This window comes from Bombina bombina, chromosome 5, assembly GCF_027579735.1.
Source record: "Bombina bombina isolate aBomBom1 chromosome 5, aBomBom1.pri, whole genome shotgun sequence".
Lineage (NCBI taxonomy): Eukaryota > Metazoa > Chordata > Amphibia > Anura > Bombinatoridae > Bombina > Bombina bombina.
This window is the reverse complement of record NC_069503.1, coordinates 739,459,601-739,478,197: the sequence shown is the minus strand read 5'-3', so window position 1 is coordinate 739,478,197 and position 18,597 is coordinate 739,459,601. Positions and strand designations below refer to the sequence as shown.

The 18,597-nt window shown below is 41.6% G+C and overlaps 1 protein-coding gene across 1 annotated transcript in view; it reads right to left on the bottom strand.

Moving 5' to 3' along the window:
* The window catches only part of CDKAL1 (CDK5 regulatory subunit associated protein 1 like 1), a 2,417,072-nt gene that overhangs the window by 67,278 nt on the left and 2,331,197 nt on the right, over positions 1 to 18,597 (bottom strand). The window contains exon 15 of the mRNA XM_053714792.1: positions 5,629 to 5,793. Coding sequence (XP_053570767.1) covers positions 5,629 to 5,793 — 165 coding nt within the window. The remainder of the gene's footprint in view (positions 1 to 5,628; positions 5,794 to 18,597) is intronic.

Here is an 18,597-nt window from a genome sequence, read left to right as displayed (position 1 = left end):
AAATCTAGGAGGTTCATATGCTAATTTCTAGGCCTTGAAAACCTCCTCTTAGCTCAGGGCATTTTGACAGTTTTTCACAACTAGAGGGTGTTAGTTCATGTGTGCCATATAGATAACACTGTGCTCACGCACGTGGAGTTCCTATGATCCAGCACTGACTGGCTAAAATGCAAGTCTGTCAAAAGAACTAAAATAAGGGGCAGTTTGTAGCGGCTTAGATACAAGGTAATCACAAAGGTAAAAAGTGTATAATTATAACTGTGTTGGTTATGCAAAACTGGGGAATGGGTAATAGAGGGATTATCTATCTTTTAAAACAATAAATATTCTGGTGTAGACTGTCCCTTTAAAATGAATCATGAAAGAAAATGTGGGTTTCATAACACTTTAATACCCAATAACTTGCTGGCTCATCAGCATAAATAGAACTGCCCTATTGCAGGACAGTTACATGCCTTACAAGCATAAAAATGTTTTATTTTTCTTACTTAGTAGAGAAACGTCTGCTAAAAAAAAAACCTAATACATTTTAAAAGTTCTTAGAAAACAATAATAATAAAAAAAATTTACAGCCCCTTTAACTGCAAAAAAATAGCACTCATCAAAATTGTCTATCTTTATGGGCCACTATAGTTGAAACAGTACATGTTCTAATTCATTAGAGCAGGTCATTTTAAGACTAGCGACCCAGCAATGCTGTGTGTCTGACACCAATAAAGGGGTTGAACACACAGTAGAAGAACTGTTTAGGATCTGCAAAACGGTGGCACCCATAATTAGCGAGAGGTGGATGGAATATATTTAGTGTTTAATGTCACTTTAAAGGGACAATGTACTCAAGAAGCAGCTGATAATGTTTATACTTAAAGCTTGCACATACATATATATTCAAAATGGCTGAACTTCCCCGGGGAAGTTTATTCCTGATGCCGATTCTTGTTTACATTGATTTTCTATATTCAATACGGCAGCATTTACATTTTCAGTATAGGTGGTGGTTTCAACAAGCACAATAAGCCATTTCAAATGACAAGATAAAGGTAAAAATATGTATGAAAACAATTTTAATCCACTCTATCAGGTAAAATTGATTATTGTGAATACATTAAAGAAGAGAAATGTTACTGTACAATGTCCCTTTAAGAAGACTCAATATATGTCCATCTTCACATATGTTTAAAATTTTGCCTCAGTTACATAAACATCACAAGATGTTTACTTATGTTTTCAAAACCTGTTTTTCTATTATTTTCTATAAAACAAAAAACTTGGAAAAACTTAAATTATGCTTACCTGATAATTTTCGTTTTCTTCAGATGGAAAGAGCTGCATTCATTACTTTTGGGAAATAAGAACCTGGTCACCAGAAGGAGGCAAAGACACCCCAGCCAAAGGCTTAAATAACTCCTCCCACTCCCCTCATCCCCCAGTCATTCTGTCGAGGAACAAGGAACAGTAGAAGAAATACCAGGGTGAAAAGGTGCCAGAAGAATAAAAAAATAAGGGACACCCACAGAAAAAATACGGGTGGACTCTTTCCATCTGAAGAAAATAAAATGATCAGGTAAGCATAATTTAAGTTTTTCTTCATAAATGGAAAGAGTCCACAGCTGCATTCATTACTTTTGGGAAAACAATACCCAAGCTATAGAGGACACTGAATGCAAAAACGGGAGGGTACAATAGGCGGCCCATTCTGAGGGCACCTGGCGTGAAAAAAAAACACAACCCAACCAAACCCCACTTTGTCGGAGCCGGGGAAAAGAACTAGAAGGAAAAGGCCCCAAGGACACTGACCCGCAGATAGTCCGAAAGCCTAACTAGACACCGCAAGCAGACTCACTGAGCCAACACTCCTCTAGGAGAACCGTCGCCCAGCAGTCAGTCCCCTTACTAGTAGTAGTAGGACAAGGGTAAGCCAAAGGGATACCCAAAAGATAAAGCAAAATCCATAAAGGAAAAAAAAAACCTTCAAAGGAGGGAAAAGTCCACAGAGACCCAAATGGATCCTGAGAATAAGGGGAGACGACGCTCAACCCACAAGGAGCAACCGGGAATCATCAAGGAGAAGAAACATCTCCCAAACATCGTACAACAGCAACGAAAAAGAGACAGCTGAAGACAAAGTCCTCAAAACGTCAGAACTCAGAGACTGAACAAACAGAAAATTACAAGCAGCAAACTCAGAAAATGAGATTGCCCAACCTTCAAGAATGAGGACACTCTCCAGGCAATCCAGGCCGCCAAGCATACCCACAGATCTCAAAGGGGGAGAGGCACAGAACCTCTAAAAAAGGAAGGTCCACTGTCACCCCCAAGACCTGAAAATGAACAACAGATCTCAGATCCTACACCTAGCCGGACCAGCCCAAGCAACGGCAGATCTGAAAACAAGGGAACCGAAAAGAAACCACAAGACCGGCACCCAAAAGGACGGACGAATGGACACAGCCACTCCAACCTAAAGACAAACGAGTAGGCGTTAGACCCAAGCAGATCTAGCAAGGCCACCCGACTAAGTCTCAATGCGGAGCCAGCAGCTCTCCAGATGGAAAGGAACAACTCAAAGATTAGACCAATCCCGAACCAGATAAAAATCTGTTCCAACCTCCCGAACACAGGAGAGGCCCCTTAAAAGGGAACCACACCTCTGTAAGGAGGACAACGAGCCCCCTGAAGAGGAGAGCATTGATAAACACCTGCCCATAAGACAGGAAGAACCGAGAGGACACAAGGCCACGTCACTAACAAACACAGAAGAACCCCTTAAAACACCATCGTGCAAGCACACATAACAGACGCAAAAGTAACAGCTAAGCAACCGCAAACCTTGCTAGGCAGGAAAGTGCACCATCAGGTCACGTTAGTTGGCTGTCCCAAGGGAACCGTATCATCCGGCGCAAGACAAGGCCCAAGGAGCCCCGGCTCTCAATAAATCTGGCAAAGTTGCAAAACAGAACAGCCAGAACAAGGGCTAAGCCAAAGTACCCCGGAAACTGGAACCCCCAGGCCAGTCCTAGGATCATAAGGTCCGGTAAAATCCCACAGTGGGATCCACAAAGAGAAAACGCTGAGTAAAACCCTAGAAAACCGTAGATCAGGACAAGAAACCCAGGCCCCACAAATGTTTAGATTAAACAATCTTCCAGGCACATAAATCCCTCGTCTGATATAAAAAACAGACCTCCCAGGGAAAAAATCCAGAATAACCCGGATAACAAGAGCAAGAAGCCCTTGCAAGTCCCGACCCAAAGTGAATAGACCACCCTTTGCAGGAGCCCAACACTCCAAAGAGCCAAGGCCATAAAAGGACACTAGAGCTAACAGGCATCCAAGCATCATTAACATGATTGTGCTTGAAAAGTGTGGCTAATCCCCCTAAGGGACACAAGGCGCTGCTCATTTTATCAACCTCGAAAGGATCGCCGGGGATCAAACTAGCAACCCTTGGTTTGCTACAGCATAGAGTAGATTGCTGAGCTAGCTGTCCAGCTAGCCACAGGCTCCGGACACAAGGGGAACAGTGAAGACAAGTCACCCGAGCAGAGCAACATCAAGCCTTCACATCACCTCAGATTTGAAGTCAGAGGACAGAAAAACATGGGTTTGGATGCCACCTGGATGGCAATACCTGAACCATGTGAGTGGAAAATTACTAGGACCTCTTCTATCCCAAGAAGGAGATGCAGAGCATTCCCAACACCGGGGAAGGACCCCTAACCGGAACCCAAAAAGACCTCACTGTCTAATGTCCCGAAAAAAGGAACAACCAACTCCCAAAGAGAATCCAAGTCCCCCAAAGGCGACCCATCCACAAGGTGAACGGACAATCCAAGAGGTCTCAATGAAGAAGAGAACCACTAAAGGAACAAGTCCAAAAAAGACAATTTCCTAAAGCAACACCGCCCGGATCAGCGGAAAAGAGGAGCTAAACTCTCTAATTTTCCCAATACGTGAGAAGGAATACTCTAGGTTCCGGAGAGCGACTCCGCAAAATTCACTGACCCAGTCACCAGAGAGACGGCTATTTAGGACTGAAACAATCCCGAGAGCTGCACGGACCCGCAGCTCAAAAACGTGTCTGAGTAGAACACGAAGGCGAGTCAGCCTGTAACGAAAGGCACAACACTCAGGTGTTCAATCCCTTGAACAGTTACACCCGCAGGGAACTGCACATACCCTCCAGTGGCCGAGAGACCTCGGGCAATTGGGCACCAACACAATTGCAAATAAACATCTAGACTTTGTAGACGCGCAAACGCCAAAAGTATGTAAAAGCAAAAACGTGCCACAACCTCCGGGTTACCCGCATGTGTAGTAGTAGGGAGCGGTAGGGAACTCGCCTCCCGGAGGACGGGGCCCCCAAGGCGGATAGCTCAGCAGTCCCTTGAATCCCTGAGCCCGAGGAACAAGGCGCTCTAGAACAGCCTATAGAACATAACTGACTGACCTGAGTCAATGGGGCCAATTCGCATTTGTCACAGGATGAAGAATCTGAATCAGAAAGTTAAACAATCTTATCAGTATCCTCTATGACTGGATAAATAATACTAGAAAATTGACTAAATATAAAACAATTTAAACGGCACCTGACACCCACAATGGCTGGTACTCACCACTTCCTATGAACCAGACACCAGCGGACTAGAATTCTCCATCACCACACAGTCAGGAATGCGGAAATGGGAGACCAAAACGTAAACACGCCCGGTCACAAGGTGAACCGTACAGTCCAAAAAAAGCGTGCCCGACTGCAAGGTCGCATCACTTCGAAAGGCTGTTATGTTCCAAAAGCCACGAGCCCAGTTAACACTACACATAAGCAGATTGAATAACATAAACATGATTAAAAAAAATCCTGTTCAATAATCCCCTTCAGGAGATATAAACCCTTGATTCCAAGATACTAAAGGAGTCCCACTGAGATCCTGTATTTTTCATGTGAGTTCGTAGGAACAAATGAGTTACAGTACAATCATGAAGAAGTAAAATTAAACGATCTTACCGGAATCTACGCCGTGGAAAGCAGGCAGCGAAGCTTAGTTCGACAATTCCGATTGCTTACGGAGTTGTTAAAATGAGTCGGGATGGTTTTGCAGAAAGACTCTTCCTGCATCGCTAGACTCTAACTTTCATCCAAGCCCTCACTAAGAGACTGGCAGGATAACTTAAAACTCCCGTCCCATGTCGAAGAGTACTACCCTCCATAAGAGACGAAAACAAACTTCTGACACTTCTCTGCCAACCTCCTGGGACGAAAGGTAAAGAATGACTGGGGGATGAGGGAAGTAGAAGGAGTATTTTACCCTTTGGCTGGGGTGTCTTTGCCGCCTCCTGGTTGTCAGGTTCTTATTTCCCAAAAGTAATGAATGCAGTTGTGGACTCTTTCCATTTATGAAGAAAATCAAGCATGACACTAATACACTATGACATAATTTGAACTAAGGTAAATGTAAATATTCTGTTCAGACGAAGCTATAAATTAAAATGTACTCTATTGAGTCCTTTGACAAGATAAAAATATACAGTAGAAGACATTGGCTGGACCAGGCCACACAGTTTGGAGGCCATTTTAAATGTTCTGCTGTTAACACATTTGAAAGCAATTTTCTCAGAGTTTATACTCACCTCAGATAAACCAGAAACTTCTCCTTTTGCTAGAGGCTTGGTGATAGACGGTGTGTAGATTTCAGAATTTGACACTGGTCTTCCCTTCATAAAATGTTTTCCAGATTCAAAAATATCCACTTCAACCATTTTCCCCATAAAGGTGGGTTCCTTGGGAACAAGAACCTAGAAAAGAAAGCACAAGATCAGAACAAATTTCAACAAACACAAGAAAATCCAGTGCAAAAAACAATTTATGCTTACCTGATATTTTTTTTTTCTTTTGGAATAATGATGGTCTATAGGGCTCCATAACATATGGGATATTTCCCACCACTAGGAGGTCAAAAACCCACACAAGAGCTTAAAGAGACACTGAACACAATTTTTTTTCTTTTGTGATTCAGATAGAGTATGACATTTTAAGCAACTTTCTTATTTACTCCTATTATCAAATTTTCTTCATTATCTTGGTATCTTTATTTGAAATGCAAGAATGTAAGTTTAGATGCCGGCCCATTTTTTGTTGGTGGATAAATTCATCCACCAATAAAAAGTGCGGTCCAGAGTTCTGAACCAAAAAAAAGCTTAGATGCCTTATTTTTCAAATAAAGATAGAAAGAGACAAAGAAGAATTGATAATATAAGTAAATTAGAAAGTTGCTTACATTTGCATGTTCTATCTGAATCACGAAAGATAAAATTTGCATTCAGTGTCCCTTTAAAATCCCTCCCACCTCTAATCAGTTCACTGTATAGCCGAGCAGAGAATAGGAAACATAGGTAGGAAAGACAAAGCAGGGTCTGTAGGGGTGTCAATATAACTGCCGTCCCACAATTGAGATGGGCGGGGCCTATGGACCATCATTCTTCAGAAAGAAAAGAATTTATCAGGTAAGCATAAATTTTGTTTTCTTTCATAAAATAATGATGGTCCATAGGCTTCATAACATTTGGGATTAATACCCAAGCTGTTGGTCTATGTTACAAAAAGGGTGGGACAATTCTTCTGGCAGTTCCTATCTACCTGACACTGCGACCTAAAGGACTTTCCATTAAGTGAAAGCAGTACAATGCTTTATCACCTATATCTATAAGCATTTCTCTTTAATCACTTAAAGAGACAGCCTACACTTATCTATCTTGTTTAAAAAGATGGATAATCCCTTTATTAACCATTACCCATTTTTGCATAACTAACACTGTTATATTAATATATGTTTTACCTCTGTGATTACCTTGTATCTAAGCTTTTGACGGGCATGCAGTTTAGCCAATCAGTGCAGACTCCTAAATAATTCCATGGGAGAGCACAAGGTTATCTATATGACACACATAAACTAGTACTGTCTGTCAAAAACTTTCAAAAAGTAAATTTATGCTTACCTGATAAATTAATTTCTTCTATGATACGACGAGTCCACGGATTCATACTTTACTTGTAGGATATTATCCTCCTGCTAACAGGAAGTGGCAAAGAGCACCACAGCAGAGCTTTCTATATAGCTCCTCCCTTAGCTCCACCCCCAGTCATTCGACCGAAGGTACAGGAAGAAAAAAGAAAAACTAAAAGGTGCAGAGGTGACTGAAGTTTTGAATAAAAAAAAAAATCTGTCTAAAATTGACAGGGCGGGCCATGGACTCGTATCATAGAAGAAATTAATTTATCAGGTAAGCATAAATTTACTTTTCTTCTATAAGATACGACAAGTCAACAGATTCATCCTTTACTTGTGGGATACAATACCAAAGCTACAGGACACGGATGAACGGGAGGGACAAGACAGATGACTAAACAGAAGGCACCACTGCTTGAAGAACTTTTCTCCCAAAAATAGCCTCCGAAGAAGAAAAATTATCAAATTTGGAAAATTTGGAAACAGTATGAAGTGAAGACCAAGTCGCAGCCTTACACATCTGTTCAACAGAAGCATAATTTTTAAAAGCCCATGTGGAAGCCACCGCTCTAGTAGAGTGAGCTGTAATTCTTTCAGGAGGCTGCTGTCCAGCAGTCTTGTATGCCAAACGGATGATGCTTTTCAGCCAAAAAGAAAGAAAGGTAGCCGTAGCTTTTTGACCGCTACGTCTTCCAGAATAGACAACAAACAGAGAAGATGTTTGACAGAAATCTTTGGTCGCTTGCAAGTAAAAGTTCAAAGCACGTCCAAATTGTGCAAAAGACGCTCCTTCTTAGAGGAAGGATTAGGACACAGGGAAGGAACAATTTCCTGATTAATATTCATATTAGTAACAACCTTAGGAAGAAATCCAGGTTTGGTACGCAAAACCACCTTATCAGCATGAAAAACAAGATAAGGCGAGTCGCATTGCAAATGCAGATAGTTCAGAAACTCTTCGAGCCGAAGAGATAGCAACGAAAAACAGAATTTTCCAAGATAGAAGCTTAATATCTATGGAATGCATAGGTTCAAACGGAATCCCTTGAAGAACTTTAAGAACTAAATTCAAACTCCATGGCAGAGCAACAGGTTTAAACACAGGCTTGATTCTAACTAAAGCCTGACAGAACGACTGAACGTATGGAACATCTGCCAGACGCTTGTGCAGTAAAATTGACAAAGCAGATATCTGTCCCTTTAAGGAACTAGCTGATAACCCCTTCTACAATCCTTCTTGGAGAAAGGACAAAATTCTAGGAATCCTGATCTTACTCCATGAGTAGCCTTTGATATTTACGCCATATCTTATGATACATTTTCCTAGTGACAGGCTTTCGAGCCTGAATCAAGGTATCTATGACCGACTCCGAGAATCCCCGCTTGGATAAAATCAAGCGTTCAATCTCCAGGCAGTCAGCCGCAGAGAAACTAGATTTGGATGTTGGAACGGACCCTGAATGAGAAGGTTCTGTCTCAGTGGCAGAGTCCACGGTGGCAGAGATGACATGTCCACCAGATCTGCATACCAAGTCCTGGGTGGCCACGCAGGTGCTATCAAAAACAACGAAGCTCTCTCCTGTTTGATTCTGGCGAAGGAAGGAGAGGAAATGGTGTACTGCTTGAGGATCCCTTGATCTGGACCCGTAACAAGGAAGTTTGGCATTCTGACGAGATGCCATCAGATCCAATTCTGGTGTGTCCCATTGATGAATCAATTGTGCAAACACCTCCGGATGAAGTTCCCACTCCCCCGGATGAAAAGTCTAACGACTTAGAAAATCCGCTTCCCAGTTCTCCACTCCTGGGATATAGATTGCTGATAGATGGCAAGAGTGAGCCTCTGCCCATCAAATTATTTTGGAAACCTCTATCATCGCTAGAGAACTCTTTGTTCCCCCCTGATGATTGATATATGCTACAGTTGTGATATTGTCCGACTGGAATCTTATGAATCTGGCCAAAGCCAGCTGAGGCCACGCCTGAAGCGCATTGAATATCACTCTCAGTTCTAGAATATTTATCGGGAGGCGAGCCTCCTCCTGAGTCCACATACCCTGTGCTTTCAGGGAATTCCAAACTGCACCCCAGCCCAATAGGCTGGCGTCCGTCGTCACTATGACCCATGCTGGCCTGCGGAAACACATTCCCTGGGACAGATGATCCTGTGACAACCACCAAAGAAGAGAGTCTCTGGTCTCTTGATCCAGATTTATCTGAGGGGATACATTTGCATAATCCCCATTTCACTGATTGAGCATGCATAGTTGCAGTGGTCTGAGATGCAAGCGAGCAAACAGAACTATGTCCATTGCCGCTACCATTAGTCTGATTACCTCCATACACTGAGCCACAGACGGCCGAGGAATGGAATGAAGAGCTCGGCAGGTGGTTAAAATCTTTGATTTCCTGACCTCCGTCAGAAAATATTTCATGTCTACCGAATCTATAAGAGTTCCCAGGAATGGAACTCTTGTGAGGGGGATAAGTGAACTCTTCTTTACGTTCACCTTCCACCCGTGAGATCTTAGAAAAGCCAACACGATGTCCGTGTGAGATTTGGCTAGTTGGTAAGTTGACGCCTGAATTAAGATATCGTCTAGATAAGGCGCCACTGCTATGCCCCGCGGCCTTTCTGCTTGTCCAGAAAAGCGAACCTGAGGAACTGGTTATGATCTTTGTGGATAGGGATGTGCAGATATGCATCCTTTAAATCCACGGTGGTCATATATTGACCCTCCTGGATCATTGGTAAAATAGTTTGAATGGTCTCCATCTTGAAGGATGGGACTCTGAGGAATTTGTTTAGGATCTTGAGATCTAAAATTGGTCTGAATGTTCCCTCTTTTTTGGGAACCACAGACTGGAGTAAAACCCCTGCCCCTGTTCTGTTTTTGGAACAGGGCAGATTACCCCCATGGTATGTAGGTCTTCTACACAGCGTAAGAACGCCTCTCTTTTTGTCTGGTTTACAGACAATCGAGAAAGATGGAATCTCCCCCTTGGAGGAAAATCTTTGAAATCTAGAAGATACCCCTGGGTCACGATTTCTAAAGCTCAGGAGTCCTGAACGTCTCTTGCCCAAGCCTGAGCAAAGAGAGAAAGTCTGCCCCCTACTAGATCCGGTCCCGGATCGGGGGCTGCCCCTTCATGCTGTCTTCGTGGCAGCAGCGGGCTTCTTGTCCTGTTTACCCTTGTTCCAAGTTTAGTTAGGTCTCCAGACTTACTTGGATTGAGCAAAATTCCCCTCCTGCTCTGCAGCAGGGGAAGAGGTAGATGGACCACCTTTGAAGTTTCGAAAGGAACGAAAATTATTTTGTTTGGTCCTCATCTTATTTGTCTTATCCTGAGGAAGAGCATGGCCTTTTCCTCCAGTGATGTCTGAAATGATCTCTTTCAGTTCAGGCCCGAATAGGGTCTTACCCTGAAAGGGATGGCTAAAAGCTTAGATTTTGATGACACGTCAGCCGACCAGAACTTAAGCCATAATGCTCTACGCACTAAAATGGCAAAACCTGAATTATTTGCCGCTAATTTAGCCAGTTGAAAAGCGGCATCTGTAATGAAAGAATTAGCTAGCTTAAGAGCCCTAATTCTATCCAGAATATCATCTAATGGGGTCTCAACCTGAAGAGCCTCCTCAAGAACCTCGAACCAAAACACAGCTGCAGTAGTTATAAGAACAATGCACGCTATAGGTTGCAGAAAAAAACCCTGATGAATAAATATTCTCTTTAGAAGACCCTCTAATGTTTTATCCATAGGATCTTTGAAAGCACAACTGTCCTCAATAGGTATAGTTGCATGCTTAGCCAGGGTAGAAATAGCTCCCTCAACCTTAGGGACCGTCTGCCACGAATCCCGAATGGTGTCTGATATGGGAAACATTTTCTTAAAAGTAGGAGGGGGAGAAAAGGGAATACCTGGTCTATCCCACTCCTTTGTAACAATGTCCGAAATCCTCTTAGGGACCGGAAAAACATTAGTGTAAGTAGGAACCTCTAGATATTTATCCATTTTACACAATTTCTCTGGTGGAACTACAATAGGGTCACAATCATCCAGAGTCACTAAAACCTCCCTGAGTAACAAGCGGAGGTGTTCTAGCTTAAATTTAAAAGCCGTCATATCTGAATCTGTCTGAGGGAACATCTTTCCTGAATCAAAAATCTCTCCCTCAGACAGCAAATCCCTCACCCCCAACTGAGAACATTGTGAGGGTACATTGGAGATGGCTAATAAAGCGTCAGAGGGCTCAGCATTTACTCTCACACCGGACCTACTGCACTTCCCCTACAACCCAGGCAGCTTAGATAATATCTCTGTGAAGGTAGTATTCATAACTGCGGCCATATCTTGCAGGGTGAAATAATTAGACGCACTAGAAGTACTTGGCGTCACTTGTGCAGGCGTTAATGGTTGTGACACTTGGGGAGAATTAGATGGCATAACCTGATTCCCTTCTGACTGAGAATCATCCTGTGACATACTTTTATCAGCTAAAATAAGTTCTTTGCAATTAATTGCCCTTTCAGTGCATGAGGGACACATTTTAAGTGGGGGTTCCACAATGGCTTCCAAACACATTGAACATTGGCTTTCCTCAATGTCAGACATGTTAAACAGGCTAGTAATGACACAAACAGGCTTGAAAACACTTTATTTAGTAAAAAAATAACAATCTTAAAAAACGGTACTGCGCCTTTAACAGAAAAAAAGCATACACGTTCTGCAAAACAGCTTAAATATAACCAAATTGTTTCAATTTTTTGCATGAATATTCAAAATATACAGCGAAGTTTGCCCCACAAGGAAAGGAACAGTTAACCCTTTACAGTGAAAAACTGGATAATTAATAATGCCTAAATCAGGAAAAAACACCCCCTGCACCTCGCCACAGCCCTGCTGTGGCGCCTACCCGCCCTCAGGGATTGGAAAAATGGGGTTAAAGCTTCAATTTGGCCCAACACTTCCACAAGGGCCCACCGGAGTTGGAGCTTGCTGCTTGCTCTGCAAATACAAGTGCACAATTGAGGAGCAAAAATAGGCTCTGCCCATCTCACTCTATGTTATGCAGCCCAAATGAACCGCACCAGAGCGGTCTGAAACTAGCCATGTGGGTTCTTTAACCCAAAAAAGAAGCCAAGTGTACCCTCCAATAAAGCCTCAAAAACGTTACTACCAAAAACGTTATCAGCACTCCCAGTTCAATAAACGTTTGCCCACAAACATTCAAACTGAGTCTCAAACATTTTTTATGAGCCCCTATATGCAAGCTTAGTAATACCCCTCTTCCTTAGGATTACTGCTTACCCTTACCCTCATGGGGATACTGTCAGCCATTCTGAAATACCAGAGTCTCTCCAGAAAAATTGACTGAACATACCTCACTGCTATATAGCATGAAAATGTTCCTCACACTGAAGTTTCTTGTACTCCTCAGCCATTCTGTGGGAACTGCTCTGGATCTTAGTGACAAATGCTAAGATTATCAGCCTCCAGGCAGAAGTCTTCATCCATCTGCTGCCTGAGAGTAAATAGTACACACTGGTACCATTTAAAATAAAAAATTCTTGCTTGAAGAAAATAAAAACTAAGGGCTCCATGTACTAAGCAGTCAGCGAGCTACCCGCAACAAATCTCGCGTCAAAACTCGCAAACTGATATGTACAAAGTCGTCAACTATGTTCAAACTCGCATCTTTAAAATTGCGAGCGTACTTATCCGCCAAACCTCGCTACCTCTCCATTTTTCACTGTAATTAGACACATTTGACCACCAACTCGCCAAAAACGAATGTACTAAAAAATCTATTTGTCCGCTCGCTACAATTTCCGCTCCCACCTCGTTATTTTTGCCTCGCCACCTTTTAGGTGGCGGGCAAGGTACAAAACAATAGGAAAGTCAATCTAGACGCCAGTCTAGACATATATAAAAGGCAGTAATATCAGCATTGTACTTACAGCATAACTGGGGTCTAATTTGTCTCTCATTTCCATGTACATAAATTGCGCCCAATTTGTCGACTGTAATTAAAGAGTAATCTATATTTTAAATTTGTATTGTATAGTTGTCAATCTTTATATTTATTTTTATATTAATATTTATATATTATCAGATCCAGATGAAGCCATATCCAAATTGTAAATAAATATTACAAAAATAACGCTCTGTAATCACTCTTCTTTTATAGGAGCAAAATTCTATTCCCGCGACTACTATGATGTTCGTGACACCTTGCATGTCACGTGTTAATAATTGGCCAGACAATTCAACTGAAAGTTAAGTACATCAGCTTAGTTGCGGCGAGCGAGGCGTCAAATTTATCAATAATCCGCCACTGCTCGCGGCAGGCTAGACTTGTCTATTTATTGGGGGATTATTAGTACATAGCGACAGCGGACACCATTTCGCCCGCGGCGAGTAACAGCGAGTTTATCCGCGTCTACAATGACGGATGAATTGACGGCTTAGAACATGGAGCCCTTACATTTTATCACCTCTTTCACTTTACCCTTCCTAGTACTTAGAGTAGGAAAAGAGAATGACTGGGGGGTGGAGCTAAGGGAGGAGCTATATAGACAGCTCTGCTGTGGTGCTCTTTGCCACTTCCTGTTAGCAGGTGGATAATATCCCACAAGTAAAGGATGAATCTGTGGACTCGTCGTATCTTATAGAAGAAATGCTCTGAGCTAAGAGACCTACTTAGGTTTAGCTTTTCAAAAATACCACCAAGGGATCAAAGCAAATTTAATGATAAAAGTCAATTGGAAAGTTGTTTAAAATTGTATGCCCTATCTATATCATGAAAGGTTAATTTTGACATGACTGTCCCTTTAAATATAAGCAGTATGTTGTATTTACTTATTACTCATTACTATTGCAGATAGGTGTAAATGTATCAAATACATATAGACTAATATAAGGTAATCATCAGAATACCTTCACACAGTAAATATTAAGATTTTGTTAGCCCTTTATGAAAAGAGGTAGCAATAAAAAACAGACCATACAATCTACGTGGTATGCACTAGTTGCACAGTATTATCCTAATGTCTGTAGTGTCAATGAGAGCCCTGATAGGACTCCATAAAATAACTAAATTTGAGGTACCAAGCTTTAACAGAGTTGATTGACCTGTTATACAGGAACAGAGTTGCAAAATAAACACAATTATGTAGGGAGAGGGAGATCTGTAGCAAATTCCACTAAAATGTTAATACTGACATCAGTGGGGACAAACTCTGTTTGTTCCATAATAAGGTGTAAAAGTAGAGTATACAATGACACAAGACGTACACAAATATAGAAACCAGAAATAGAGTCCTCTGCACTAAACCTAATAGCTCCTCTGACACATTTATTTTAACTTAGTGTTTGTACACTAAAGTCCAAAGCTGTAGACTGAATACCTAACTGACCACCTGGCAGCTCCATTATGAGTACGTACCCCAGCTCATAAAGCTGCTATTCTGCTAGAGAACAGCAGTGAAGAGGAAAGCCCTGGAAATTGAGGGGAAGGTCTACCCGGTGTAATGCTAGTGCCTCAGAGAGGCTCATGGGGCAAGTCGCACGGCAAATCAGTTGCGAAAACACCCCGCGCGTTATGGCTTTTTTTTGCATTTGGGGTTGCACAATTATTACAAGTTGCAAAATAACTTATTTTGCGGGCGGGTTAAGCCGCGTAATGCAAACAGCAAAATCATGTGCGCATTCACATATTCCCCATAGAAATCTATGGAGAAGACAAATAAAAAAAAACCCACACAAAAACCCTAATCTGTTGTGCAAAGCCCATGATGTATTCTCCTATAAAAGTGTGCATGAAAATGCTAATATTTCATATTGCAAAAATGTTTTTTTGCAACAGGATATGTTCTATTTATTTATAAAAAAATATTTCTCTATATAAGTGATCATTTTTGGACTGATCTATTTATTGCAAGATATGCATATGAATATATATATATATATATATATATATATACACAGTATATATATATATATATATATATATATATATATATATATATATATATATATATATATATGTCTAGATATCTCGTGATTTATATGCAAATATCTCTTTGAAAATATATCTGAGATATTGTTTAATGTGCATAAGATTGTAATGTAAAACATTTTTATTATCTCCATAGTTGAACATATCTCTATACATATAAATCCATGTTTCTATACGTATGTGTATGTATGTCAATGTAAAATCCCTTTGTCTGCTTTTTTTTCCAAACACCCGAGATCTTGTATCTTTGAGCCCTTATAACTTCTGTGTGCAATATTTTTTAATATTTTTATTAGACATTGTTAATATGAGTAACTGTACTTTGTAATGTATTTTTGAAGTGTTTTGTGAAACTTTTATCCTGCGCAAAACTGTTAACTACAGCTATTCGAGCGCGGAAAGGATTGTTGAGTAAAAGGCGAATGCGGGCGCCCAATCTCAATTTTCCAAACTCATAACGTGCTACTTGTAAATCTTGCCCAAAATGTATTTTTTTTAAAAAGTGTGCACCAAGCACTAAATTCACACTTAAACCTTCAATAAAATAACTCTCCTCCACTGAACCACTAACTGCACTTCAGTTAGCTGTTTTCTTAAAGGGCCAGGCACCTATTTACAATAAAGTGCCCAAAATGGTTCCCCAGAGTTGCCAGAGGGCTGTGAAAGGCACCAGTCTTATATGGGCTGTGTCCCAGATAAGGTTAGGGCATGTAGGGACCTGAAAAAAAGAAAAAAGTGTGTCATGAGGAGAGCAGACTAAGTCCCCTGGCTATGCTGTACCTGTGTCAGAGAAACCTACAAATAGCATCTGGGCTGTGTGTGTGCTGTAGCAAGTAACTTAACTTAAGTAGCAGCCCTCCACCAGCTTACCATTCATGTAGCTGCAAGAGTATCCAGTAGAGAGCCCATCCAGTGCTGGTACAGGTACCGCAGAGGATATCTGTAGGAAATAACTATATCTCAGGGGGAGGCTTTAGGACAAGTCCCTGCAATGCCTGAGGGTAGTTATGGCTGAAGTCCCATAGGGAAATACTGTGCATATAACAAGGTATTCCTATGGTCCTGCATCATTAAGCTGTTGTGAAGTCTCTCTTCTGTCTTCTTTGTGAATGATAATTCCCAGGGACTCTGGGTCTCATGTTAGTCTAAGCTGCCAAATTTAAATCCATAAGCAAGTAGCTGGAAACACCTCTATTCTTAACCAGCTCCTACGAGGCTAAGAACAGAACTGATTAGAGATGGGAGGTAGGAGGGATTTTAAGCTCTTGTATGGGTTCTTGACCTCCTCCTAGTAGCGGGAAATATATACCATATGTTATGGAGCCCTATGGACCATCATTATTTTACATCTTTAATGTAGTACAAGTAGTAGTATACAAGAGACTGCAATTTCCAAGTGCGCTGCTCAAGTTGTTGTTTTAATGTAGTGTTTTAACTATTTCAAAGGGGTTTAAAAGGACATTAGACTGCTGAGTACAACTACAATATAATACAGTTTTTCATCCTGTGCCTGCAGCTATTTTCAAAGTCATGCTCTTATTTTAACCACTTACAACTATCAGTTAGAGAAGCCGTCTCTTCACACTGGGCACAGCCATCTTAAAGTTTATATTTGTTTTTTTTTAACTTTTAAACTGTGCAAAAAACTGTAAAAAACAGAATTTATGTTTACCTGATAAATTACTTTCTCCAACGGTGTGTCCGGTCCACGGCGTCATCCTTACTTGTGGGATATTCTCTTCCCCAACAGGAAATGGCAAAGAGCCCAGCAAAGCTGGTCACATGATCCCTCCTAGGCTCCGCCTTCCCCAGTCATTCGACCGACGTAAAGGAGGAATATTTGCATAGGAGAAATCATATGATACTGTGGTGACTGTAGTTAAAGAAAATAAATGATCAGACCTGATTAAAAAACCAGGGCGGGCCGTGGACCGGACACACCGTTGGAGAAAGTAATTTATCAGGTAAACATAAATTCTGTTTTCTCCAACATAGGTGTGTCCGGTCCACAGCGTCATCCTTACTTGTGGGAACCAATACCAAAGCTTTAGGACACGGATGAAGGGAGGGAGCAAATCAGGTCACCTAGATGGAAGGCACCACGGCTTGCAAAACCTTTCTCCCAAAAATAGCCTCAGAAGAAGCAAAAGTATCAAATTTGTAAAATTTAGTAAAAGTGTGCAGTGAAGACCAAGTCGCTGCCTTACATATCTGATCAACAGAAGCCTCGTTCTTGAAGGCCCATGTGGAAGCCACAGCCCTAGTGGAATGAACTGTGATTCTTTCAGGAGGCTGCCGTCCGGCAGTCTCGTAAGCCAATCTGATGATGCTTTTAATCCAAAAAGAGAGAGAGGTAGAAGTTGCTTTTTGACCTCTCCTTTTACCAGAATAAACAACAAACAAGGAAGATGTTTGTCTAAAATCCTTTGTAGCATCTAAATAGAATTTTAGAGCACGAACTACATCCAAATTGTGCAACAAACGTTCCTTCTTTGAAACTGGATTCGGACACAAAGAAGGCACGACTATCTCCTGGTTAATGTTTTTGTTAGAAACAACTTTCGGAAGAAAACCAGGTTTAGTACGCAAAACCACCTTATCTGCATGGAACACCAGATAAGGAGGAGAACACTGCAGAGCAGATAATTCTGAAACTCTTCTAACAGAAGAAATTGCAACCAAAAACAAAACTTTCCAAGATAATAACTTAATATCAACGGAATGTAAGGGTTCAAACAGAACCCCCTGAAGAACTGAAAGAACTAAATTGAGACTCCAAGGAGGAGTCAAAGGTTTGTAAACAGGCTTGATTCTAACCAGAGCCTGAACAAAGGCTTGAACATCTGGCACAGCTGCCAGCTTTTTGTGAAGTAACACAGACAAGGCAGAAATCTGTCCCTTCAAAGAACTTGCAGATAAACCTTTCTCCAAACCTTCTTGAAGAAAGGATAGAATCTTAGGAATTTTTACCTTGTCCCAAGGGAATCCTTTAGATTCACACCAACAGATATATTTTTTCCATATTTTGTGGTAGATTTTTCTAGTTACAGGCTTTCTGGCCTGAACAAGAGTATCAATGACAGAATCTGAGAACCCTCGCTTTGATAAGATCAAGCGTTCAATCTCCAAGCAGTCAGTTGGAGTGAGACCAGATTCGGATGTTCGAACGGACCTTGAACAAGAAGGTCTCGTCTCAAAGGTAGCTTCCATGGTGGAGCCGATGACATATTCACCAGGTCTGCATACCAAGTCCTACGTGGCCACGCAGTAGCTATCAAGATCACCGATGCCCTCTCCTGATTGATCCTGGCTACCAGCCTGGGGATGAGAGGAAACGGCGGGAATACATAAGCTAGTTTGAAGGTCCAAGGTGCTACTAGTGCATCTACTAGAGTCGCCTTGGGATCCCTGGATCCGGACCCGTAGCAAGGAACCTTGAAGTTCTGACGAGAGGCCATCAGATCCATGTCTGGAATGCCCCACAATTGAGTAATTTGGGCAAAGATTTCTGGATGGAGTTCCCACTCCCCCGGATGAAATGTCTGACGACTCAGAAAATCCGCTTCCCAA